Source organism: Phyllobates terribilis, unplaced genomic scaffold (genome assembly GCF_046119375.1).
Source record: "Phyllobates terribilis strain yellow unplaced genomic scaffold, ASM4611937v1 Scaffold_11__3_contigs__length_659146591, whole genome shotgun sequence".
Taxonomy (NCBI): Eukaryota; Metazoa; Chordata; class Amphibia; order Anura; family Dendrobatidae; genus Phyllobates; species Phyllobates terribilis.
In genome coordinates, this window is record NW_027362771.1 from 511,654,856 (window position 1) to 511,680,727 (window position 25,872).

The 25,872-nt window shown below is 45.2% G+C and overlaps 1 protein-coding gene across 1 annotated transcript in view; it reads left to right on the forward strand.

Moving 5' to 3' along the window:
• The window catches only part of BMP10 (bone morphogenetic protein 10), an 87,798-nt gene extending 64,627 nt beyond the window's left edge, over positions 1 to 23,171 (forward strand). The window contains exon 3 of the mRNA XM_073653643.1: positions 21,817 to 23,171. Within this exon, the coding sequence (XP_073509744.1) occupies positions 21,817 to 22,751 (935 nt within the window). The 3' untranslated portion in view covers positions 22,752 to 23,171. The remainder of the gene's footprint in view (positions 1 to 21,816) is intronic.
• Positions 23,172 to 25,872: the final 2,701 nt, after the last annotated feature.

The window sequence follows — 25,872 nt, forward strand, 5'->3', positions numbered from 1 at the left end:
ACATGGGTATTGCATTTATCATAAAGCTTTTCTCTTAAAGATGTTGTTCTGCATCAGTAATATAGGGTTGTATTTTTTTCCAGAAACAGCACCATTCTTGTCGACAGGCTATGCCTGGAATTGCAGCTAAGCACCATAAATAGTATAAGAACTTCAATATCAAAAACAGCCCATCGACCATACTCTTGTGGGTTAAAATAAACCTTTTTTTTAAAACCAATACAATCCTTTAAAAACTTAGAATTTCCTAAATTTCGTTGGTATGAAAATTAAAGGAAACTGCCTTACCACTCATATAATTGTGGTGGGCCTTGGTACATAGGCCCCTTGCTACATAAGACAACCCCACTGTTATAAATGGTACATAGTCTTTGGGGTACTATGGTACAGATATTGTATTGGTCCCAAAAGCTTCAAATCATTGATTCTTCTGATAAGTATTTTTTTGGGGGCCCATCCTGCTTGGCCCTTATTTTGTCATTTTTGACACATGGCAAGGTTTTAATACTAGAGGTTAGGACCATCCCGATTTGGGTACACCTTGTCGCTGGTAGGATGCTGTTTATGCTCTTCTTTAATCAGAAATAGTGTTTACTAAGCACCTTACATTATCTATATGAACTATTGCTTTTTACGTACTTATAGAAGGGAATATGTTCATTTTGTTTCTATCTTAGGTTTTGTTTTTTAAGTATTTTTTTGCAGCTTTTTGCATTTATTTTCTATAGATAGTATAACTTGCTATCTTAGCTTAAAAACATATGCAAGTACAACATTTTTGCCTTCGGTATATACAAGAATATCATTTTTATTATAATATTTTTAAATTGTATAAAAATTGTTTTCTATTAGATTCAGAAGCTACAGTAAAAGAAAAATCAATTAATTTCTATAAATGTTCAGCGAGCTGTGCAAATACTAGAGATGGCTAATAAGGGTGTTATATTTTACAGAAGGACTAGTGGGTGGTATACTTTTGATAGGCGCTGTCAGATTACATATCAACGTACAACCTTAAATATGCACTTGAGGGTTGTTACATATTAACCCTAGATCCATAACCCTTTTGAACACAAAGGGTGTTTTACAGAGTCAGGTTGGCTTTTCCCCAGAATAAATCTGTAAGTGTATGATATACAAACAGGACGTCTGTCTTTAATTATGGTTAAACTTCTCTTGCTCCCTAGTGGGCTATACTTTCTGAAAAAATACAGTACACTCGATAAATATTTTACATGGCGATCATACATCTATTTCTTTGCATGCAAAATCTCATTAAAGCAATTATTTTCTTTGACCCAAAACGGTAAAGTTCTTAAATTGACCGGACAATGGCGGAAGACTGTGGTGTTTAATGACTGTTGCCCTTTATCTGGAGTATGCATGTCAACCAAGCCAAGAAAAAATCATGGCCTTTAAGATATTGCACACTATAGGAATATCTAGAAACCTCTACGTTCTCCAAATGTTCCATATTTTGTTTACAGAACTGAAAATAGGAATTTTAAGATTATATTGTTTGCCGTCACACATCACTGGTGTCCCTATGGATGTTATGGGTTGTCAGTGAATAATAAACTGGATTTTATTTGCATGTTTCAAGGCCGAGTCCTGTCAAATCCAGTCTTTCTACTTCTGACACATTCCATTTTTTTTGCAGCTCATTAGTATATGTTTTATTGGACTTGGGAAAAGTGTGTGGACGGAGCTGCAATCGTCACACTGTATTCCCCAGGAGAACTTTCTAAGAGTTAAAGAACATTCTGTTGGATTGTGAGGTTCGTTGTATCAACCATAGTCTTGTTTATAGAGAATTGGCACATGAAATGTGTAGTTGGATGAAATATAGTCTGGAAACCTATCGCTAGAGGATGAATTCTTGTCTGTTCCCATTACAGAGGCTGTCCTAATCATGTGAATCCCTCTAAAGGATAGCCTAATAGGCAGTGATTACCTTCTAGGATATGATACCGATGTGTTAGTTAGGTGCAACCATTGACTGATACATTTTCAGAACCTTAATGTAAAATCTGATCATTCTGGACAATTTGTATTAATAACATATTTTCATGTTCTTTTTTGGAGAATCATCCTAAATATAATGGAAATAAATATGTCCAGAAAGTCTTGTTGGAAACAATTTTTCAAAGTTCTACTGATCATTTAGTATTTTCAATACTTGCAGTTTTCAAAGTCCATTGTGACCAGTGAATTTTAATCTAATGCAGCCTGACTCAGTAGGAAAAAGTGTAAAACTAGCCTCTCCTAAGACTGAATGACACATCACATAAAATAAACTTGCCCATAATGTTTTGACTCAGTAAGTGGAGACTGTAGCTATGTGCAAGTAACTCATAGTTTCTGAGACTCTTCCATAGCCACAGAAATATAAAAAGTATCTCAGTCCATTAGTAGATTAATAAGCACCATTGACCAAACCTGTGCTAAGTTCGGCAGAGCCTCCCACAAGGTTCAAAAACAATGTAGAAATTTAGAAAAGCTGAGTCACCAAGGCAGAAGGTTCTTGATAAAAACGTTATCTTTATTCCATATTAGCTAAAATCGTAACAGGATGACAAAGCAGGCATGTTTCGGCCATAATTGGCCTTTCCCAAGCCTAAAAAATCAGAGTTGTATTGGTGCCTCGGCTTTTCTGAATTTCTACATATAAAGAGTATATGTTAGACCCTAAAAATGGCCATAGAATAAAAAAGTCCTTTTCCCCTGATTTTGGCAGAGCTGGCTGCTTATCTGTCTTTTCTTTTGAGCAGTTGGGCGTCCTAACTTCCCCAACAAATGATATTAAGGAGAAAAGGTAAAGAAGGATGTGGACATGTGGGATTCCAAAAACAGATCCTTTTATTCTTAGCGATGAAAAGACAATGCCTGAGAATTTGTGCTGTGTCTTACTCCTCTCTTCATAATAAAATCACATGCCTGCTCAGTTGAACCAAGAGTGCATGTACATTGGGAGTTTGACCGACAGCTATTAAACTGTATGGGCTCCTCAAAGATAAGCTCACACATAGCAGCCACCAATTAGGCCAAAGTAGCCAATTTGCACTTTTTATAGATATCTGTGTAATTCATGAATGCTTGTTTGGATTTAAATGAAGTTTACCTGCAAAAGTGGTGCAGACAGTACTAAGTTTCCAAGAACTGCACAAAATTGCAGCAGAACTGTGTGCTAGTTAAGCTATCAGCCTTGCCATTATATATGGTACTACCCTAAATGATAGGCAATGATGTTTCTTTTACTTGTAATTTTCATTCAATGAAACAATCAATATGCAGTAACAACTTGGCATCACAGGGATATTCTCATCTCATACATATATAATGTATACACAGAATATGCATAGATGTATGCTAGATTTAGGTCCCATCTATTGGTGGGACCAACATTTAATACATATAGTGGCTATAAGAATGCCAACACTTAACATCACCAAAATAACACCATACCCACAGTGAAGCAGGTTGGAAACAGCATTATGTTTTGGAGTTGTTTTTCAGTAGCTGTAACTGGAGTTTTAGTTATGGTGAAGGGAATTATGAATAGTTCCAAATATCAGTCAATTTTGCATCAAAACCTTCAGGCATCTGCTAAAAGGCTAAAAATGAAGATTTTTACCTTTCAGCATTTCAGCACGACAACAACCTTAGCATAACTTCCAAATGTGCAAAAGAATAGCTTTGTCAGAAGAAGATCAAAGAGCATCTGTGGGTAAGTGTTCAAGATGAAAATACCCCTTTAAAGCAGTTATCTAGCAGTTTTAAAGAAAATTGAGAAAAATCAGGGGATGTGATCAAGTAAAAAAACACAATATTTATGAAAAGTCCAGGGTTTTTCCACAAAACACCACCCTCAGCAGTAATGCTTGAAGGTATGGCACGAGACCGCTAAGGCTAATGATTGGCTACAATGGTCAAGTAAGTTATGTCATCACTGCAGTGAAGTAAACAAAGTCTGGTGGGGACCATGGGACAATTGTCATTAGTGCACCAGTGGAATGTACAGGTACGTTTCAATTTTTTTCTTCCATCTAGTGATGGGCAGATCCCTGGATGTTCAGGTCCGGCGGGTTCGGCCAAACATCTATTAAAAGTTCGGTTCGGGTAATAGAACAATACCCAAACCCAGACCCCATTCATATGAATAGGGGGCCCGAACATCCATGGTTTCCTGGAATGTCATCTGCATGACAGCGCAGGAAACACGGGCTCTGATCAGCAGTAAGATCGTTACTGCCGGTCAGAGCACCGCGGGATCACGCTGTCAAATGTCAGCATGAGCCCATAGCTGGGACTGTGACCAGTGGTAAAAAACCTACCACTGGTCACAGGCATCGACTGATGACAGTACTACTCCCATCTGCCTATGCCTGCTGTCACTGATAACAGTGAGAGCAGGCGCCGCTGATGGCAGTAGTCATCAGTCGGTACCTGTGCTCAAAGTAAAAAAAAAGTTAAAATAAATAAATATTGGGATAAAAATAAAACACAGTTATACTCACCTAACACCAAATCCCTGATGCCCTTGTCCGTTGTAAAAAAATCAAAAATACAAAAACACCATAATACTCATCTTAACGCCTTATCCCCTATGCCCATGCCACCTGAAAAGAGAAAAAATAATAAACCACTATAATACTCACCTATCCGCCGTAATCCACACAATCCCCACTATCCCATGACAATCTGGATAATTTGTAGAGCAGCCACATCAGCAGATCTGACTGCTCTACACGGGAGCTGGCTACACACTGACACAGGCACTATGTAGCGCTGAGCTGCCATGAGAGAGTTCACGGGAGTTCATCACTTATGGCATCACTGCTGCGTGAGAAAGGATTAGGATTAGGGTTTTTTTCTCATGCAGCGGTGGTGCTGTAAGTGAGGTCACCGGCGTTCATCAGTTCATCCACACTGTCCCATGATGATCCAGATCATTTGTAGAGCGACCTTACCGCCAATCAGAGCCCATGTTTCCCACGCTGTAACGCAGATGACAGCACAGGAAACAGCCAGTGTTCAGGATACTGAAGCCTAACAGTAACACGGGCTTCCTGAAGAAGTCCGTGTACGGGGTCCACTAGGTGTTCGGTACAGATCCTGAACTTTACTGTTTAGATATGCCCATCTCTAAATACAACCCATTTAAAAACAAGTAAATAAGTATATATTCTAATCACACTAACATCTTGCTATCTGGTAGACTAGAGCTTTCAGACTTTGAAGCACTTCTATATGTAACAGCACACATTTCTATCAACATGATGTGAATTAGCTCCATACACAGAAATGTATATGATTTTTAATTAAAATTCTAAATCCTGAATTTATTTCCATCTCCTGGAAGATGGAGAAGATATGCACCCCAAATTTTGGGGAAGAAAATACAAAAACATTTTTTTTAATACAATGGCGGTGCTTCTTATAGTATGATTTTATGGTAGCTTACCGGGGGGAAGGGGTGGCTGTGGTGGAGTGGGGTCACAGAAGGCAGGATCGCTGGTGCAGGAAGCTGGCGGCGTCATGAGTGGGTTGATGCTGCGGGCCCTTGGGCTGGAAAGAGGAGGGTGTCCCGGCGTTGCAAGGTTGTGGACCCTAGGCTGTCAGAAAATGGCGGCACTGAGCGGAGACTCCACACTTTCCCATTGATTTCCCTACGGTGGGCTTTGGGGAAATGGCCGCATGCACAGATAGAGATCTTGTGCCGGGGCCCACATAATCTCCCCAGTCCTGCCGCTGCTGGCCTCTGGCACCAGGGACTCTGCCTCCTGTGACTCCACTCTATCGCAGCCGCCCCCCCGGTAAGGTACATTCGGATTATAAGACGCACCCACATTTTCCTCCCAGAGTGCGTCTTATAAACTGAAAAATATGGTGCTTGCCATGAATGTAATAAATGGAGCAGATATGAAGTGGGACATAAAAGGGGTTATCCAGAGAAAGAAAGAAAATAACCAATTTTTTATTAGAAGCAGAAACACTTTTTTTCACAGACTGCATCTGATATTAAATTTCAACCCATTAAAATAAAAGAGGCCAAGTGGCTAATGCACCACATGGACAAGAGTTTTGGGTCCCAAATCATAAAAACTGGTGTTTTGTACAGCAGTTTTGATGACGACAGTGCTGGAGTAAGTTGCTCCAAATTCATTTAGAAGTGTGCGCTTCTTAATAACTTTGGTGCGCCGCAATAAGAACAGTTGCTCCTGTCAAGCACTGGAATACATTTCTGTCATAAGTTACACCACTTTTGTGGCTTAAATTTGGATAAATTTGAGAGCAAAGCTCATCTATGTCCCCTCTCAGCAAAGTTGGCTCATTTTTCAAAATGTTTTCAGAGCTACAAGTGACTCGCCCCCTGGGCCGTGGGGCACTCGAGACCGGTCTTCAGGGCAATGCTGGGAGTAGTAGTGGCGACCCGGTCCCGTGGCTCAGGGTGGTCAAACCAAGGTTGTGGCAGTCTCTGTATCAGTATAATGCAATGTCCGACTACGCCACCCGTGGATTGCGGTCAATAAGAACCGCCGCTGCTGAGCAGACCTCTGAGGCTGATGTTGCGAGGGCAGCAGAGTGTAGTATAACTCCCCACGGGAGGAGTATAGCCTCAGGGTAGTGAGTGTGGATGATGGGAGTGATGGTGCACGAGCGTAGCAGGAACGACTCAGAGGCTTTGCAGTGCAGTTCAGGGTCTTTACTGATGGTGATAAGGCAGACCCTCCCGGGAGTACTGGCTAGCATAAGAGGCCTGGTCAGTCTGTGAGCAAACTGGAGTTCCCCTGGCCAGGTGGAGTTGTAGGCCTCCCCGTCTATCTGCTCTCTTCCTGGCTACCTTGCTGTAAGCGAGTGGAAGTAGCCCACGTCCCTGAGTGTACCGTGTGGTGCTCACCCGTATGGCTGGTGACTTGGGGCCTTCTGATAGCCCCCGCTCCTCGATGGTGGTGCTGGTCCCTTGATCATGACTGAGCCTCCGGGCTTCTATGGCCAGAGGACCTGAAATCCCCTGCCGGCGGGTTTCTGCTGCTGGGTATATATAAGTCCCCGCAGCCTCGGACTCCTGTGTCCGGTTCTTAGCGTCTTCTGCCAGGACGAACTCTGCTTAGCTCAAGTTCCTGGTCTTCAGCTCCTGCTCCTACAGAGCTCCTCGCTGTTACTTTCCCTGTGTCTGGAACAAACTCCATGCTCTGACTGTCTAACCTAACCCCGCCCCAGACCCAGTTTATAAGGGCAGATTCCTCCCCTCCCAGGACTGGGCAGGAGGTGTTGAATGTTTAAGGGCTCCTGACCAGGAAACCTCCCACTTGCTCTCAGACGTAATATTTCTATCACTGTGGCAACCAGACCCCTGGGGTGCCACAAAAGGAGTGGGGTAAAAACACCAAAAGTCGCAACGTTTTTGCACAACTACAAATTCTGCAGGAAACTGATGAATCGGACCCTTTCTCTAATATGAGAAATCGGCATTTAAATTAATGTGCAAATGCGGTCCTAAATGCTCTGGGCATGACAGAGCACTTGCCAAGCATCTGTCTCCCCAAGGTTGTTTCTTCACCTAGCATCAGCCTCTTCACCTTGATTGATAGCTGTCTGTGTAACGTCAGGCTGGGTGAGAAAACGACTTCAGGAGGCAGAGTTTCGGGAAGTGCTCTGTGACACCCAGAGCACTTAAAGCCAAGTTTCTATATGGATTAAAATCATGGGAATGCAGCAACAGATAGGAGACATAAACTTGTCCATGGATTTACATTTCTAAGAGCTGTGTCATATACTGCCATATATGCAGTTTGAGGGGGTTTGATCTTACTGATAGATTCTCTTTAAGGTGTTTTACAAAACCATGATGGTAATATTGCCTCAGATTTACCTGTGAGTTTATCAAGTCTTTTACATTGATATTACCTCAGGTGTTGTAAGACCGCCATTCACATTAGACTAAAGTTGTCCAAATCAACCAACACAGATGGGAGCGGCCTACAGTCTAAATATGTATCAGGGCCTCCCAACTCTCACCCAACAAATTATGTTGGGGGAGAGAAGGATCTGTCATGTTGATGCAATGTCCGATCCTTTTGTCTCGTGCTGAGATTAACCGCTACCAGAGAACACTCTAACCTTTGACGGAGCTAAGAAGTCCAGTACATGAGGGACCCCAGAGAGATACTTGTCGGCCGAATGACAGTATGGCCAACAGCTATCTAATATGTTTGGGGCATTTAGAGAATATGGTGGTGGTATGCTGAGCCTCAGATTTATTATCAGGTGTATGACAGAATACGATGGTGATATTTTCTCAGATTTACCTCAGATTATGTCAGTAAGTGACAGGGATATCACCTCAGATTTATGTGCGGTTATATCAGGTGTTCTACATAATACGATGGTGACATTAGCTTAGATTTACCTGCCAGTATATCAGATATGTTAACACTTCCACATTAACCTGAAGATCCCCCTGTTCGATTCAGCAATGACCCAAACTGTCCATACAGCAGCTGACTATACTCTTTCCCCAAAAACATGTTTTAGTCATAAACCCCTTCAACCAGTTTACAGTAATAGCGCTGATGTGTGACCATTTCTACGATCTTCCAAACAATAACCACACCGGGCCCCTCTTTTTCCAGCTCACGACCTGATTGTGATTAAAACTTCATTAGCGGGTCATTTGCTCTTGAGAGTTTTATATGAACTTTTATCTGTTGTAATTAACAAAGACAGTCTCATTGCCCATAATTATCTCTGATTGCGGTTTGTGTGTTTTGCGGGGATAACTTTTATTTCTTGTTGTGTGGTAACAAGTTAATATAATTAATTACGGTAAAACCAAGTACAGGGCCTGCTATTATAATGTGACCATCTACAGTATTACTTATTTCATGTTTTTATATGGTATTTTTTATTTTCAGACCTCATATGTGTAGGCCTTCCTTAGCATGCAATTCACTTGAACTGTTGGCCTCGCTCAGATAAAAATTAGAGCTGATAAAGATTAGAACTGATGGCTGAAGATAAATGACTAAATACCTATATGGTGTATAGAGAGCTCCAGATCATGCCAAGGCACCATGGAAATAGGGACACTGCTCTGTGAGCCTTTTTTACCTGCTCCCTCGGTTGCATTTATTGGTAACCTTATCACTTGCCAACCTTTTTAGGCTCTATTCCAATAGATGGATGCCTTGTAGTACACTTTGCCCTCGTCTGAACAATTTTAGCCGTAGCATTGCTCTTTTAGGAGGCTAGGACCCTCCTGAATGTGCAAATGAGTGCCACACACAAAATAGTTTCTGAAAGTGATGGTTTCCTGGGGAATTGGATGTTTCGCCCCCAGCAGTTCGCCCCCAGCAATTCGCCCCCGGGTACATTTCGCCCCTGCACATTTCATCCCCAGCATTTGGCCCCCAGGATGTTTTGCCCCCGCACATTTCACCCCCCCCCTCGGTCCGGGGGTGAAAAGTGCGGGGGCGAGTCTTCCTGGGGGCGAAAGGATAGGGGCGAAATGTGTGGGGGCGAAATGTACCGGGGGGCGAACTGATGGGGCGAACTGCTGGGGGCAACTTGCTGGGGGCGAAACTTCTTATAACCGGTTTCCTGGAAGTTTTGGTAGGCTATGGCAGTGCCCATGAGGTTTGACATCTCTTTCGGGAATCTGAGAACCTTCCAGAAGTTCTTGTAGAATTGACAAGTATGCCTTATCTGCACACATGTCCCTCTCTCCATGGGCTATGGAGTATAAATAGATGAGTATGAGGTACTGGTGATTAGTGACTTTCTGTCCTACAACGGATGCGTACTTGAGTTGATCAGGAAAAGCATCTGACCTCTCTAAGTCAGAACGAAGGCACCTACAAAAAAGAGGATGAGCATCATTTTATGAGAACTCTCACCACTATGGACATCTCCTGACATACCTTGTATTTTGATTATGTTCATTCCCATGAATATCAGTGCAATATAATGGCCTGACGGCACTATCAAAGGAAATATTATTCAGCTATGCACAAATTTAGCAAACAACAAACAAGTTAAAAGGAACCTGTTATGAGGATTTTTTATCCTAAACTAATGTCATGTATGTAGAGGGGCTTTCGTGTTGAATAAATCTATACTTGGATTCTAGAAAGCCATTTTGTAGTTTCTGAGAAATCCAGAGTTGAAATAATATGCAAATGAGATGCAAGTTCTCTGGGGTGGGACATTGCACTTGCAGCTCTAAGCCCTCCCTCCTTATTCTCCACGCACCTCCTGTCACCTCTGTCTTAATGACAGATCGCTGTGGGACATTGCATTTGTAGCTCTCCTGCCCTCCCTTTTCCTCACCCTCTGTCTCTTGTGTCTAAATGAAAATTCACTGTGGGACATTGCATTTGCTACTCCCCTTTTCCCCTCCCGCTTGTTTCAGATACCTGCCCCTTTTGACAAGTCAGTTAGACCCAGGAGGCAGGCAGCGGGCCGACAATGAGGATGGAGAGCAGGAATGCTGCAAGTGCAATGTCCCACTTCGAAGCACTTGCGGCTCACTTGCATACAATTTCTCAGAAACTACAAAAACAGATTTCTACAATCAAGCTATGGATTTAATCAGCATGAAAGCGCTTGTATATACAGGCCATTATATTGAGGTGTAAATGACGCGCCCCCTGAGCCATGTTCGGGGAATACCCGGAGCCGGATCTGTTGGGGATAGTAGTCCTCGTGGCGGTGACCCGGTCCGTGCCCAGGGTGTCAAACCAAGTGGCAGAATTTAGTATAAGATGTTATAGTGTTCGACTACGCCACCCGTGGATTGCGGTCAGTGGGGACCGCCGCTGCACCGCAGACCGCTGAGGCTGATGTTGTTTGTGCAGCTGAGTATGGGATGACTATGGGAGGAGTATTGCCTCAGGGCAGCTAGAGTGGATAATGATGGGAGTGATGGTGCGAGTGTCCCAGTACTGATGGTGCTCACCCGTATGGCCGGTGACTCGGGGCCTTCTGGTAGCCTCCGCTCCACGACGGCGGTGCTGGTCCCTTGCGTGTGACCGTGCCTTCGGGTTTCTTGGCCAGAGGACCTGAAATCCCCTGCCGGACGGTTTCTGCTGCTGGGTATGGAACAGTCCCCACAGCCTCGGACTCCGTGTCCGGTGAGATCTCTTCAGTCAGGACGAGCTCTACAGCTTCCAGTCCTGGACCCCTTTTATCACTGCTCCCACAGAGCTCCTGATCTTGCTCTCCCTGCATCTGCTCCACTCCAGACCAGACTGTGTCTCTGTCTGGGACTCCTCTTCTTCTCTTCTTTTTCCTTTTCTTACCTAACCCCACCTCAGCCCCAGTTTATATAGGGGAAGTTCTTCCCCTCCCAGGACTGGGCAGGAGGTGTGGCATGCTTAGGGTTCCTGACCAGGAGACCTCCCACCTGCTCACAGACGTAATATTGCTATTACTGTGGTAACCAGAACCCTGGGGTGCCACATTCCCCCCTAGTAAAATTTAGTACTCCGGGACTAAACATATTTTTGAAAACATAACAGGGTATAAACAGGAACAATACAATAAGGAAAAACACGTTAGGGTGGTCACGGAGTGTCCGCAACCGGGTGCAATTTTTGAAGCAAAAAGGGTGTCCATTTCACCAAAGAACAGGGAGCCGTAACCAGGTAGGGGTCTGTCCTGCCCCGAGTCTTTAACAGTCTATAGTCCGTTCCTGGTTTACGCTCCAAACATATATACAACAGAGTTCCGGTTAATCCACAAAAGACACCTATAAAATAACTGGAAGCACATAATTATTTACAAGCAACAGTAAACAGGTAAATACCAATAAGACAGTCTGAACACTTTAGATCCTCCAACGTACGGGCAACTGGCCTCTATTGGCCCTAGTAGACCTACGGAGCTTACTGACCGGTCCTGAGCTACAGGGTGTAGGAGCTGTCAAAGGTAAGCTGGGCAGCTGTCTACGGACTCTTTGGCTCACTAGGGGCACGGCAGGCTCACTATAAGCAGAGGGTCGATTCTCCTGGTCTGCTTGTGTGGGGTCTTCTGCCTCCTGGACCGGCTGCTCTTCCAGCTCTACCTGTTTTTCCGTAGGCACTTGGGATGCTGGCTGGAGGAAGGTGAGGACGGGTACCACAACAGCGCCATTTACCTGTGTCCAAGACCGAGGGAAGTCTCCGAGTACAGTACTGACCATCTCTTCCCTTTCCTCTGCGGGTCGAGGGTTTTCTTGATCTTCTTCAGGGTTTCGTAGCTGCTCGGGACACTTCTTCAGGTGATCTCGGGAGACAATGGCTGTGGTTTCTCCTCCATCCTTACTGATTGTGCAGATTTTTGGGTTTTCATGGCTTGATGGCAGTACGGTGTACGGGTCCTTCTCCCACTGGTCGTCCAACTTGTGGAGCCGTCTTTTCCTCTTCAAGACCTGCTCTCCAGGTACCAGGGGAACAGCGGGAGCACACTGGTTGTAAGTCTTCTCCTGTCTTTCTCTTGCTTGACGGAGACTTCGCTCAACGCTCTCCTGTACTTTCCGTTACTGCTGCTGCCTCTCTGTGTCCCAGTCTGCTTCTGGTGAAGTGTCCTCGGGTGTCAGGACTCCCATATCCAGATCAACAGGCAGCTTACCAGGTCTTGCTCTCATTAGGTAAGCCGGGGTACAGTTGGTAGAACCTACAGGGATGTGGTTGTATAGGTCCACCAGATCAGGCAGTTTCTCAGGCCACAGACTGCGTTCTTCCAGGGGCAATGTTTTCAGAAGGTCTATCACCACCTGGTTCATCTTCTCGCAAAGTCCATTGGTTTGCGGATGATAGGGTGTTGTTCTTATCTTCCGGCAGCCATACAGAGTGCAGAACTCCTGGAAGACTTCCACTTCAAAGGCAGGTCCTTGGTCCGTCAGCACCTGCTCTGGGTATCCGTGTGGACGACAGAAGTGCTGCTGGAAGGCTCTAGCTGCTGTTTGAGCCGTTAAGTCCTTGACGGGGACTACAACCAAGAACCGGGAGTAGTGATCCACGATGGTTAACGCATAGACGTAGCCACTTCTGCTGGGGGTCAGTTTTACATGGTCCAAGGCTACCAGTTCCAACGGCTGCCTGGTGACGATGGACTGCAGGGGAGTCTTCTGGCTGGCACGGTCCTTCCTTCTTAGGTTGCATGGGCCACAGTCTCTGCACCACCTCTCGATGGTCCCTCTCATGCCTACCCAGTGGAACCGCCCGCGCAGCAGGAACTCCAGCTTCTTCCATCCGAAGTGCCCAGCTCCGTCGTGGTATGCCTCCAGTACCATAGCCGCGTCTCTTCTTGGCACCACTACTTGCCAGATCAGTTCATGCGTCCGGGAGTTAACCATTCTGCGGCACAACTTCCCCTTGTAAAGAAACAGTCGACTCTTCTCAGCCCACAGTTGCTTGGTCTCCTCCGGAGCGTCTGGGTCAAGGCGGGCATCTGGCCGAGTCAGCATCTCCTTCACTAGTCGGACGGCGGGGTCACTGTCTTGTGTTTCCGCCCAGTTGTAATGAGGTAAGGGGTTGAACGTAGCGGATTGCTTACCCCTTACACGGTGGGAATACTGGGTAGTCCCATGACGGTGAAACGCGGGGAGTTCAACTTCTTCCAGTTCCTCTGGATCTTCCCCTACGTCCGGTAGGTTTGGCATTCTGGACAAGGCATCCGCGTTGGTATTGGAGCGTCCTGCCCGGTATTTGATCGTGAACTCATAGTTGGACAGGCGGGCCATCCATCTCTGCTCCAGGGCACCGAGTCTTGCAGTGTCCAGGTGTGTCAACGGGTTGTTATCCGTGTACACGGTGAACCGCGAAGAGGCGAGGTAGTGCTTAAAGCGTTCGGTGACTGCCCACACCACTGCCAGGAACTCTAGCTTAAATGAGCTGTAATTCTCAGGGTTTCTTTCGGTGGGTCGCAGTTTTCGGCTGGCGTAAGCAATTACCCGTTCTCTCCCCTGCTGGATCTGGGACAGTACGGCTCCTAGCCCGATGTTACTTGCGTCGGTGTAGAGGATAAAGGGCTGGCTGTAATCAGGGTATGCCAGGATTTCATCCCCCGTGAGGGCCATCTTCAGCTGGCGGAAGGACTCTTCTTCCAGCTTCTCCCATCTGAAGGGCGGCTTCTGGTTCTTGGCCTTCCTGGACTGGCCTATCAGGAGGTCCTGCATAGGAGCTGCCTTTTTGGTGAAACCGGGAATGAATCTTCGGTAGTAGCCTACCAACCCGAGGAACTGCCGCACTTCCTTTACGCTGGAGGGTCTTGGCCATTCCTTAATCGCGGTGATCTTATCAGGGTCGGGAGCCACTCCGTCAGCACTCACCACGTGTCCCAGGTACTGCACTTTTGGTTTTAGCAGGTGACACTTCGACGGTTTCACCTTCAGACCGTAGTTTGCCAGGGCTTCGAACACTTCCGCCAGGTGTTTCAGGTGGTCCTCGTAGGTTTTGGAATAAACTATAACATCGTCCAGGTACAGCAGGACCGTCTCAAAGTTCCGGTGTCCCAGACAGCATTCCATCAATCGTTGGAAGGTTCCTGGTGCGTTGCAGAGTCCGAACGGCATACAGGTAAACTCGCTAAGTCCCATCGGGGTGGTGAATGCGGTCTTCTCCCGGTCCGCCTCTGCGACAGGAACCTGCCAGTACCCGCTAGTGAGATCCAAAGTGGAGAAGAAGTTAGCAGATTTTAAAGCAGCCAAAGACTCCTCTATCCTTGGTAAGGGGTACGCATCTTTGTGTGTGATACGGTTGATTTTCCGGTAATCTACACACATTCTCATGGTGTTGTCTCTCTTTTTAACCAAGACTAGTGGAGCTGCCCAGGGACTACAGCTATCCCTGATTACCCCAGCCTCCTTCATGTCTCTAAGCATCCCCTTGGCGTGTTGGTAGTGTGCAGGGGATACGGGACGATACCTTTCCTTTATGGGAGGATGATCTCCCGTGGGGATGTGATGTTCCACTCCCTTTACTCGCCCGAAGTCCAGCGGGTGTTTACTGAACACTCTCTCGTATTCCTGGATCACCCGGTAGACTCCCTGCTTTTGGTGAGCAGGTGTGGAGTCAGTACCCAAATGCAGTTGCTGACACCAGTCCTCCATTTGTTGCTAAGAGCCGTTACCTTCCTCTGGATGAGATGGAGGCAAGGGTTCCACGGACTGTACAGAATTTTGGTTGATGGTATACAATTTGGCTAGCGTAGCATACCGGGGCAGGTACACTTCCCTCTTCCCGATATTTATTATGCAAACGGGCACCCTCCCATGGCGTACATCAACCACCCCCCGTGCCGTCAAAATGGTGGGCCTACTATCTGAGTAGACTGGTTCTACCATTGCCTGGTAATCTCTACCTCTCAGACCAATAGCTGCCCGGCACCAAATCATCATTTCACTTTTCGGGGGCATGGCAATAGGGAAAGGGTCACACATTCTCACGCTACCAATCTCACCACCGGAGAGTTCCACCTGTTGCCGTCGCATCAGTGCCCGGATCTCTTTTTGGAGCACTCGCTGCTGGCCGGAGCTGGCGTTCTTGGCAACCTGCTGTAAAATGAGAATCACCTCTGCAAGACAATTTTCAATCACATTAGTTCCTAGAGTTATCTTTGGGTGACTCTCGCGCTTGTCAATGTCTACAATGATCAGTCCCTGTGCTGCCAGTTCGACTTTACCGATTTTAATGGTCATCTCTTTAAATCCGATCTGTGGCACGGGCTGACCATTGCTGGCGATGATACTCAAGTCGTCGTCTGGGTAGCGGGTTATATCCGAGTCATTCCAGTACTGCTTGAAGAGCACGTACGGGATGGTGGTGACCTGTGACCCGGTGTCAAGTAGGGCACTCATAGGAATGCCATCCAGTACTACAGGCAAGACTGGACGTCCTCCCACGTATTTGTCACGCCAGTTCCATGGGCCTGGTGATCTTATTCCTAGGGGTTGGCCCTCTACCGCAGGTTGTGCCAGTTTTAAAGGACAGTACCTTGCCATATGTCCGGGCTGATTGCAGCGGCGGCAGATGGGTTGTCCGTCCTCGTTGTATCGGTCGCTGGGTCTTCCTCTGGCCGGTGGGGTCCTCCTTGGTCGGCGCCACGGGATATCCTCCGGTCCGGATGCCAGCTGGATCTTCCCTGGAGTAGAAACCTGTAAAGACTGCACAGTTCGGGTTAGCGCGGCAACGCTTTTAGTTAGCTCTTGGACCTGATGGTGCAGGTCTGTAGCCGGGTCATTGTTTAAAGCCTGCGCATCAGCTCCCACAGGCCCTGCCGACAAGGGCGCCGTCTCCTGGTGGTAAATGGTAGCAGGGCGTTTGTGGGTCACAGCGCCACCTGGTGCCGGTTCTCGGAGCACCCGGATGGCTCTGTCCTTGAACTGTGCAAAGTCCAGATGAGGGTCCTGTAAGGCCATTGCTCGCAACTGGGTTCGGTGGGCATTGCAATGTAGACCCTCTATAAATTGTTCAGTCAACAACTTGTCTTCGTTTCCCACGCCGTCAGGGTCGGCCTGCTTAATGGCTCTCAGGGCCTCTTGTAGGTTTAGTGCATAGTCCCTTATATTCTCATGTGCTCGCTGCTTGCACCCGTAGAATCTAAGCTTGATCTCGGCTGAGGTACGGGTATCAAAGGTGTCCTTCAGCCGGGCTAGTATCTCTGCGACAGTCCTCCTCCTCCCAAGTGGCCAGGACTTTACCTCCCTTTGGGCTGCCCCTGTTAATTGAGCCACCAGGATGCTCACTTTTTGCTCTTCTGTGAGGGGGTACACCTGGAAGAGGCTATCCAGCCTTTCTCTGAAGTCATTTAGGGTATGTGACTCCCCTGAGTACTGGGGTAGCCAGGCTGCCCCCGGGATGTAGGGCATGGTGAAAGGCATGACCGCAGCAGCGGTGGTGCTGGCGGTGGCTGTAGCAGTGAAGCTCTCCTCCGTATCCGACATCCTCCTCCCCCCTAGTGGACCGTGGCCTACCTTGCGATGATCCTCTTCCGTAGGCCGCGGCTCTGCAGTGGATCGTCAGGGTTGAGGACCTTCCGTCGCGCTCCTGTGACGTCGGCGTCTGCTGGGCTCCTTCCAGGACCTTACACAACGTCCGGACGTGAGGCGGGGCTTCAGTTCTCGCACGCTTTCGGAGTCCACGCCCCTCTTCTTCTCGCGCGGCGTCCTCGAGATGGCGTCCAATGGCGGGAAAACTCCACGGATGGCGGGAAGAAGGCAAAAGATGGCGTCGGATGGCGGGAAAACTCCACGGATGGTGGGAAGAAGGCAAAAGATGGCGTCGGATGGCGGGAATCTTCACCACAGGAAAGTTTAACAGTCTTTTTCAGGAACGCAGTACCCGGTGGTTGCGGGCACGAGATCCTGCCGACTACGCCAAAAGTTGACGCGCCCCCTGGGCCATGTTCGGGAATACCCGGAGCCGGATCTGTTGGGGATAGTAGTCCTCGTGGCGGTGACCCGGTCCGTGCTCAGGGTGTCAAACCAAGTGGCAGAATTTAGTATAAGATGTTATAGTGTTCGACTACGCCACCCGTGGATTGTGGTCAGTGGGGACCGCCGCTGCACCGCAGACCGCTGAGGCTGATGTTGTTTGTGCAGCTGAGTATGGGATGACTCCCCACGGGAGGAGTATTGCCTCAGGGCAGCTAGAGTGGATAATGATGGGAGTGATGGTGCGAGTGTCCCAGTACTGATGGTGCTCACCCGTATGGCCGGTGACTCGGGGCCTTCTGGTAGCCTCCGCTCCACGACGGCGGTGCTGGTCCCTTGCGTGTGACCGTGCCTTCGGGTTTCTTGGCCAGAGGACCTGAAATCCCCTGCCGGACGGTTTCTGCTGCTGGGTATGGAACAGTCCCCACAGCCTCGGACTCCGTGTCCGGTGAGATCTCTTCAGTCAGGACGAGCTCTACAGCTTCCAGTCCTGGACCCCTTTTATCACTGCTCCCACAGAGCTCCTGATCTTGCTCTCCCTGCATCTGCTCCACTCCAGACCAGACTGTGTCTCTGTCTGGGACTCCTCTTCTTCTCTTCTTTTTCCTTTTCTTACCTAACCCCACCTCAGCCCCAGTTTATATAGGGGAAGTTCTTCCCCTCCCAGGACTGGGCAGGAGGTGTGGCATGCTTAGGGTTCCTGACCAGGAGACCTCCCACCTGCTCACAGACGTAATATTGCTATTACTGTGGTAACCAGAACCCTGGGGTGCCACATAAAATCTTCATAACAGGTTCCCAATAATGTGTCTTTAAGTTGCTTGACCATTTTTTATGCATCTAAATACTACTTCTTTCCAAATGTCTGAAATATGATTTTGGAGTCTTTGTATATAGACAACATAGTTTATTCTCAATAATTTCCTGCTTATGGAAATCATGTTGAACTAAGAGATAAAGGTCTAACAATTCACAAGATATGTTATTTGTTAACGAATGCACGATCTATGGCAGTATGTCAGTTCTGCAGATGCTTTAATCTAAGGCACACCACCATATGTTGTAAATACATACATTCTCCTGCTTCAAACAAGTGTGCGAATATTCAGCACACAAGTTCCCAGGCAGGAAAGGTGCTAACAGCACGGGACTGACCCGGAGGCAGTGAGAACAGACACTATGCAGACCTGTCTTTTCAGCTGGACTATTTTCAGGGCACCTGTTCTTAGCAACTGCAAGGGTATAAAGGGTGAAAGGGATTTTTGCAGGATGGTCATCGTAGATGGAAATCTTTCATTGTCAGACACTCTTTAGTATCATATCATGTCAATCATTTATAACATGCTTATTTTTGTTTCATGTTCGATTGAATATATTACATTTATATCTAACTTGTTGGAGATGGGCTCAAAATTTGGCAGATCTGATGAACAATCTGAATAGGTTAGGTTGTCTGACCTGTTCTCTTATTGAATTAAATCAAGTTTTAATATTAATATAAGTTAAAATTATCATGTCACTAAATCTGAAGTTAAACTATTTTTTTCCAATATGCACTAAGCAGGCTTCACACAATCTATGCTTCATATTGCTGAAAGCTAAACAAAAGAATAATAATTTCTTGTAGTAGGCAACATATACAGTCATGGCCGAAATTGTTGGCACCTTTGAAATTGTTCCAGAAAGTGAAGTATTTCTCCCATAAAATGATTGCAATTATACATGTTTTGTTAAACACATGTTTATCTCTTTTGTGTGTATTGGAACAACACAAAAAAATAGAGGAAAAAAAGGCAAAGTGGACATAATTTCACACAAAGCCCCAAAAATGGGCTAGATAAAATTGTTTGCACCCTCAACTTAATATTTGGTTGCACACTCTTTGGAATAAATAACTAATCAATCGCTTCCTATAACCATCATCAAGCTTCTTACATCTCTCAACTGGAATTTTGGACCACTCTTCTTTTGCAAACTGCTCCAGGTCTCTCATATTTGAAGGATGCCTTCTCCCAACAGCAATTTTAAGATCCCTCCACAAGTGTTCAATGGAATTTAGATCCGGACACATTGCTGCCACTTCAGAACTCTCCAGCACTTTGTTTCCATTCAATTCAGGGGGCTTCTTGAAGTATGTTTGGGCTCATTGTCCTGCTGGAAGACACATGACCTAGGATGCAAACCCAGCTTTCTGACACTGGGCACTAGATTGCAACCCAAAATCCTTTGGTAATCTTCAGATTTTATGCCAGAGGCAGCAAAACAACCCCAAAACATCTTTGACCCTCCACCCGATTTGTCTGTAGGTACTGTGTTTTGTTCTTTGTAGGCCTCATTCCATTTTCACTAAATAGTAGAGTAATATACTTTACCAAAAAAGTTCTATCATGGTCTCATCTGTCCACAAGACGTTTTCCCAGAAGGATTCTGGCTTACTAACATACATATTGGAAAGCTGCAGTCTCGCTTTTTATGTCTTTGCGCCAGCCGTGGGGTCCTCCTGGGTCTCCTGCCATAGCGTTGCATTACATTCAAACGTCAATGGATAGTTCACGTTGACACTGATGCACCCTGAACCTGCAGGACAGCTCGAATTTCTTTGGAACATGATTGGGGCTGCTTATCCACCATCCGGACAATCCTACGTTACAACTTTTCATACATTTTTCTCTGCCGTCCACATCCAGGGAGATTAGCTACAGTGCCATGGGTTGTAAACTTCTTGACTATGTTGCGCACCATGGACAAAGGAACATTAAGATCTCTGGAAATGGACTTGTAACCTTGAGATTGTTGATATTTTTCATCAATTTTGGTTCTCAAGTCCTCAGACAGTTCTCTTCTCCTCTTTCCATTCTCCGTGCTTAGTGTGGCACACACAGACACACAATGCAAAGATTGAGTCAACTTTTCCCCTGTTTCAGGTGTGATTTTCATATTGCCCACACCTGTTACTTGCCACAGGTGAGTTTGAATGAGCATCACATGCTTGAAACAAAGTTGTTTACCCACATTTTTGGAAAAGTGCCAACAATTTCGTTCTGCCCATTTTTTGGGTTTAGTGTGAAATTATGTCCGATTTGCCTTTTTTCTCTGTTTTTACTGTTGTTCCAATACACACAAAGGAAATAATCACGTGTATAACAAAACATGTGGAACAATTTTTTGCAACTATTTCAATGATACCAACACTTTTGGCCATGATTGTATACACTCCTATCTCTTATAAACCCCAGTCATTGAAGAATGTAGTTAATATGTAAATGAGTATTGCAGCAGGGATATCTTAATTAAGGCCCTTTTACTTAGGTCAGTAGCCTGCCAATTCTAATTGTTGACTCGTATAAACCTGGCAGCAATCAGCCGATGAATGAGCAAACTCCTTTGTGGACTGATTGCACTTTTTTGCGACTTAAAAGATAATTGTTGACAGAAATCTCACACTGGGATGTGTTGCTGACAATATAACATCTTTTTGAGGGCTAAAAATTGTATGAATCATTGCTCTTCCCCATACATGATAAAAAGCATGAGACTGAGTTTCAATCCATTTGTTATATTGTCATTAGTGCATTTTATGGACAGAAATCTGCTCTTGTAAATAGATACTTAATCCTGAAGAAAGGCTATATAGCATTGAGAAGTCACCATATTTATCATGTTTAGTTTTTGTAGATGTCCAACCTGCTTAAAGGAAACCTGTCATCAGGTTTTCCCCATATAAAGTACAGCCACCACCATTAAAGGAGTATTCCCATCTCCAAGATCATATCCCAATATGTAGTAGGTGTATTAATAATAATATTAGCAAATACCTCCAATTAGAAATGTAGTATAGTTTTTCTGCTTCGCTATGTCTCTTTCCTAATGTGCAGGCATTGCAGGACCTTAGGTATCCATGGTTACGACCACTAGCAACTAACTGTCACTATATCAGTGGCCGTAACCATGGATACCTAAGGTCACGATTATTGAGCATTTTACCTGGGCCATTTCAAGTTGTAAAATATGACATTATGACCATAGAACCATACAGTTTTTCTCAAACGTAGCCCATTGTTCTGTGTCATTTATAGCCATGGTTGGATACGGACCGATCAGGCATCACATTAAAACCACTGACAGATGTACTGATTACTTTGACAATGGCTCCTGTGAATGGGGAAAATATATTAGACACAGGAAAAATTAGTAATCGGATGTATCTGAGCAACTTTAACAAGGGCCAAATTGTAAGGGTTAGATGATTGGGTCATAGCGTTTCTACAATGGCAGGTCTTTTAGGGTTTTCCCAGTAAGCAATAGTCCAAGGATGTTATTTATATGAGCACTTAATAACTTGAGTTCTGCTTACACTATATTTTGGCTCTGATTCTAATATATATTTATCTTTTAAACAGATTTTTCCATGCCGTACAGCGATGTCCCAGAGGTGAAGAAATACCCTCTATTCTTCAATGTGTCTATTCCTCAACATGAAGCAATAGTAATGGCTGAGCTTAAGCTGTACATATTGGTTCCAAGAGACAGGGTTCCATATGATGGAGTGAGCCGAAAAATTACTGTTTACGAAATACGCAGTGATGATCAAGGAGAAAGGAAAGTGGTGGAACTGGCCTCCAGGCTGGTATACAAAACAGTGAGCGAATGGGAAATGTTTGACATCACTGAGGGTGTGCTTCGTTGGAGTAGATCAGAATTCACCACCCGAATGCTGGAGATTCACTTACAAAACCCAAACATTGATCTGGAAGATTCTGTGGATGCAAAACTGGACATAGATGTGCGACCAGAAACCAAGCACGAACCCTTGCTCGTAGTTTTTTCAGATGATAAAAGCAGCGAAAGGAAAGAAGAAAAGGAGGAACTGAATGAAATGATAAGCCACGAACAGGAAGTAGGACAAGAGAATTTAGAATTTGGGGGGATAGGTAACATGCCAAGTGAGGAGTCCCTGCTGCAGATGAGATCCAACATCATATATGATGCCAGCTCTCGTATTCGAAGAAATGCAAAGGGAAATACTTGCAGGAAGACATCACTCTACATCAATTTTAAGGAAATTGGTTGGGATTCGTGGATCATTGCCCCAGCAGGTTATGAGGCTTATGAGTGCCGAGGTGTTTGCGCCTATCCCTTAACAGAAAATGTCACGCCAACCAAACACGCCATTGTGCAAACTCTGGTCCATATGAAAAACTCACAAAAGGCTTCTAAAGCTTGCTGTGTGGCAACAAAACTGGATCCTATCTCCATCCTGTATCTGGATGCAGGAGTAGTTACTTACAAGTTCAAATACGAGGGCATGGTAGTGTCAGAATGTGGGTGCAGATAGTAGACTATGGAAGGAGGTGGCTTCTTGTAAATTTGTACATTTTGTATTTCCTTATTTAAAGAGTTTATTTAAGATTGTGTGTACAGTTAATATATGTTTCTAAAGGGCTACTAGGAAGTGCAAAGCCTCCACTTGGTCCCCTTACAGCTGTAAGGTGTCTTTGTGATCCAGAGTAACCCTGGTTCTGTAAATTCGACACTGCTGATAACTTCATCTCTAAATGGGACTTAACTGTAATATTTTTGCCAAGGAAGCAATATGTCACTTTGAAACTGATAAGCAGATTTATTTGTATATCTTGTTGTGCTGTTTTTGCTGGCATGGTTCATATGAGTCCAGCAACAGGAACTGAGTCATAATCATTTTGGATTCCCCAATGATTTCTCCCCTAACTAGATAATAAACTTAGCCTCTAACGTACGGGTCAGTATGAAAGTTTATCTTAACCAAAGGAATCAAGAGTCACACAATACAATTACTATGGTATAAGATATACAGTATGCATAATGTCAGCATTTATAAAAAGTGCATTATCTCTGCAAAGTCGTGTACTGGAGATATAATGAATATATTTGCATCCCATTTAAAAATGTATTTTCATCTTTAAAGGGGTTGTCTGGGACTTCTGTATTGATGGTCTATCATTAGGATAGGTCATTAATATCTGATTAGTGGGGGGTGGGACACCCGGCATCCCCGCTGATTGCTTGCGCCTGGCAGCACCAGCAGCTGGATGTACTCAGTTGTGGAGCTGCACGGCACAGTACCGTCAACTGTATAGTGGCCGCGGCAGGTACTGCACTTCCTCTCCCTGTTTCAATAGAGGTTGGATGTGCAGTACCCAACTCCTGCAACTATGCAGTTTACGGAGCTGTGTAATTCTGCTCCACAACTAAGCTCATCCACTTGCCACCGGCACTGGAAACAGCTGATTGTCCAGGATTCCCAAGTGTCACACACACCCACTGATCAAATATTGATGACCTATCCTAAAAATAGGTCATCAATGTAAAAGTTCTGGACAACCTTTTAAGGTTCAAGTACACCCATATCATAGCCTTGTTCTGTACTGAGATAGTTCCCAGAGAAGTACATGAAGCCACTATTTAACCTGTATTTGATGCCAATTTTCAGAAAAAAAAGCCATGGCATTCTTCATTTGATATCAAGTATGGAGGCAATAAGCCCTAATTTTGGATCCTATAGTTGGATAACCATGCAAGTCATCGAGTCCATGGAAAATAAAGAACTGCACTCGGACTGACAAAATGGAGAAGATGGAGAATTTTTTTTCCATCTTCTCCTCATTCGAGAAAATCGGATCACACTCTGATCAAACTCAGATCAGAGTTTGCACAGACTGTGATTAGCATAGTCGTCTCGATTTTCTCGGATGAGAGAAAATACGGTTATTTGACCCCAGCCTAAGATACACCTATAAATGAGTTTGCTGCTCTATCTCCGTCCTGAAGTTCCCTGGTCAAGACTTGTCAGCATCCTTTGGGCATCCTGTACCCAGGGAAGATGCCGTTCCAGGCCTTAACCCTTCAGATGCCTGGCTATAAAACTTTTACTGTTTACCATTAGCCTGACATACTTTCAGCCCAGCAGCCTCAGAGCTTCCTTAACTTTTATTTAGAGGATGTGACATGATGTTATTGTGTAACTTTTTCCCTAGTTTATGTGCTCTACAGCGAAGTCTCAGCACACGTGGGCTGTGTGTGCCAGTGGCGTAATTACATTTACACTGCACTGCATAATGAAAGGCAGATGCCCCCACATTGATCTGCATACGGTTCTCACCGAATTGCAACTGCACAGGAGAGGGGGGCAGGGTGGTATCACTTGTTCATTAACCTCTTCGGCGACCAGCTGAATATGGTTATCATCAGCGTCAGCGCTCAATGGCTTTTATTTAACCTCTATAAGATTGTTTTACTTTGTTTTACACGATTGAGAAAGAAAGACCATACTGTCAAGAAGAAAATGATTTGTGGCGAGAAGAGAAAAATATGCTCAAAGACTTGGACTGAATTTCTTTTTCTTTGTCTGACAGAAAAAAAGCAAAAAAAAAAGAACAGATAAAAAGATAGGAAATAAAAAAGTAGCTGGATAAAATGTGTAGTTGAATTTGCGTTCAGTTTGGTACCAAGAGACTAAAGTAGAAGAATAAGGGTCACTCGGCATCTCTACACAACTTGGCGGAATAGTTGACCTGTCAGACATTTTCTCCTTCAAAATGAGAACCTCTCATATAGTCCTTGAGTTCTCCTCTTGCACCACGTGGTTAAAAATATTATTTGACAAATTCTACAGAATTGTGTCTCTCTGAAAGGTGGCTGACAACCAGTTTAAGCACCAGAAGGGCCCCCAAAAAGCTGTTTTTTAGCTTATAAAGTATTCTGAAAGGTAGAGAGTTGTCCGGTTTGGACTTGTATGGCTCATAGACAGGAGGCCTGTGTGTGAAACCCATATAATGTTCTTGAGCCCCAAAAGGTTATATAGAAAGTAGTTTTTGAGTAAGGACAAGTTTTGGATTTTCGTTTTGCACCAATATTTAACAGCATGAACAGACACAGACTGAGGCCCCTGTGCAAGAACAGAAAAAGGGCCCTTAAGGCTATGTGCACACGATGCGGATTTGGTGCGTTTTTTGTGCGTTTTTTTCCGTACGGAAATGAAGCAGAAACGCATTGCATATCTTATCCCATGACTTCCTATGACATTTTGCAAGTCCTGTGCACATGGTCAGGATTTTTTCTGCGCGGATTTTAGGTGCGGAAAAAAACGCAGCATGACCATTTCTTGTGCGTTTCCACACCTATACAATGCATTGGAAAAACGCATGGCAAATTCGCAGTCCAATAGTTCACTATAATGTTCCCCTTTATGTGTCTGTGACAGAAGCTGCTTACTGCTTTGGAGCTGAAAGTGGGCCACTTCATCTCTTGGACCCTGTGTGGCAGAACAGGCTGTAATGATGTGTCCAGCTTAACAGTGCATATTGGGGACCAAACACCCACAACTCCAAAGTTCTCCATCTCCTCTATTCTGTTAGTCTGTGGAAATCGGACTTCCCTTGGATGACATCCGACTCCACTCCGTTGGTTTCCACGCACCA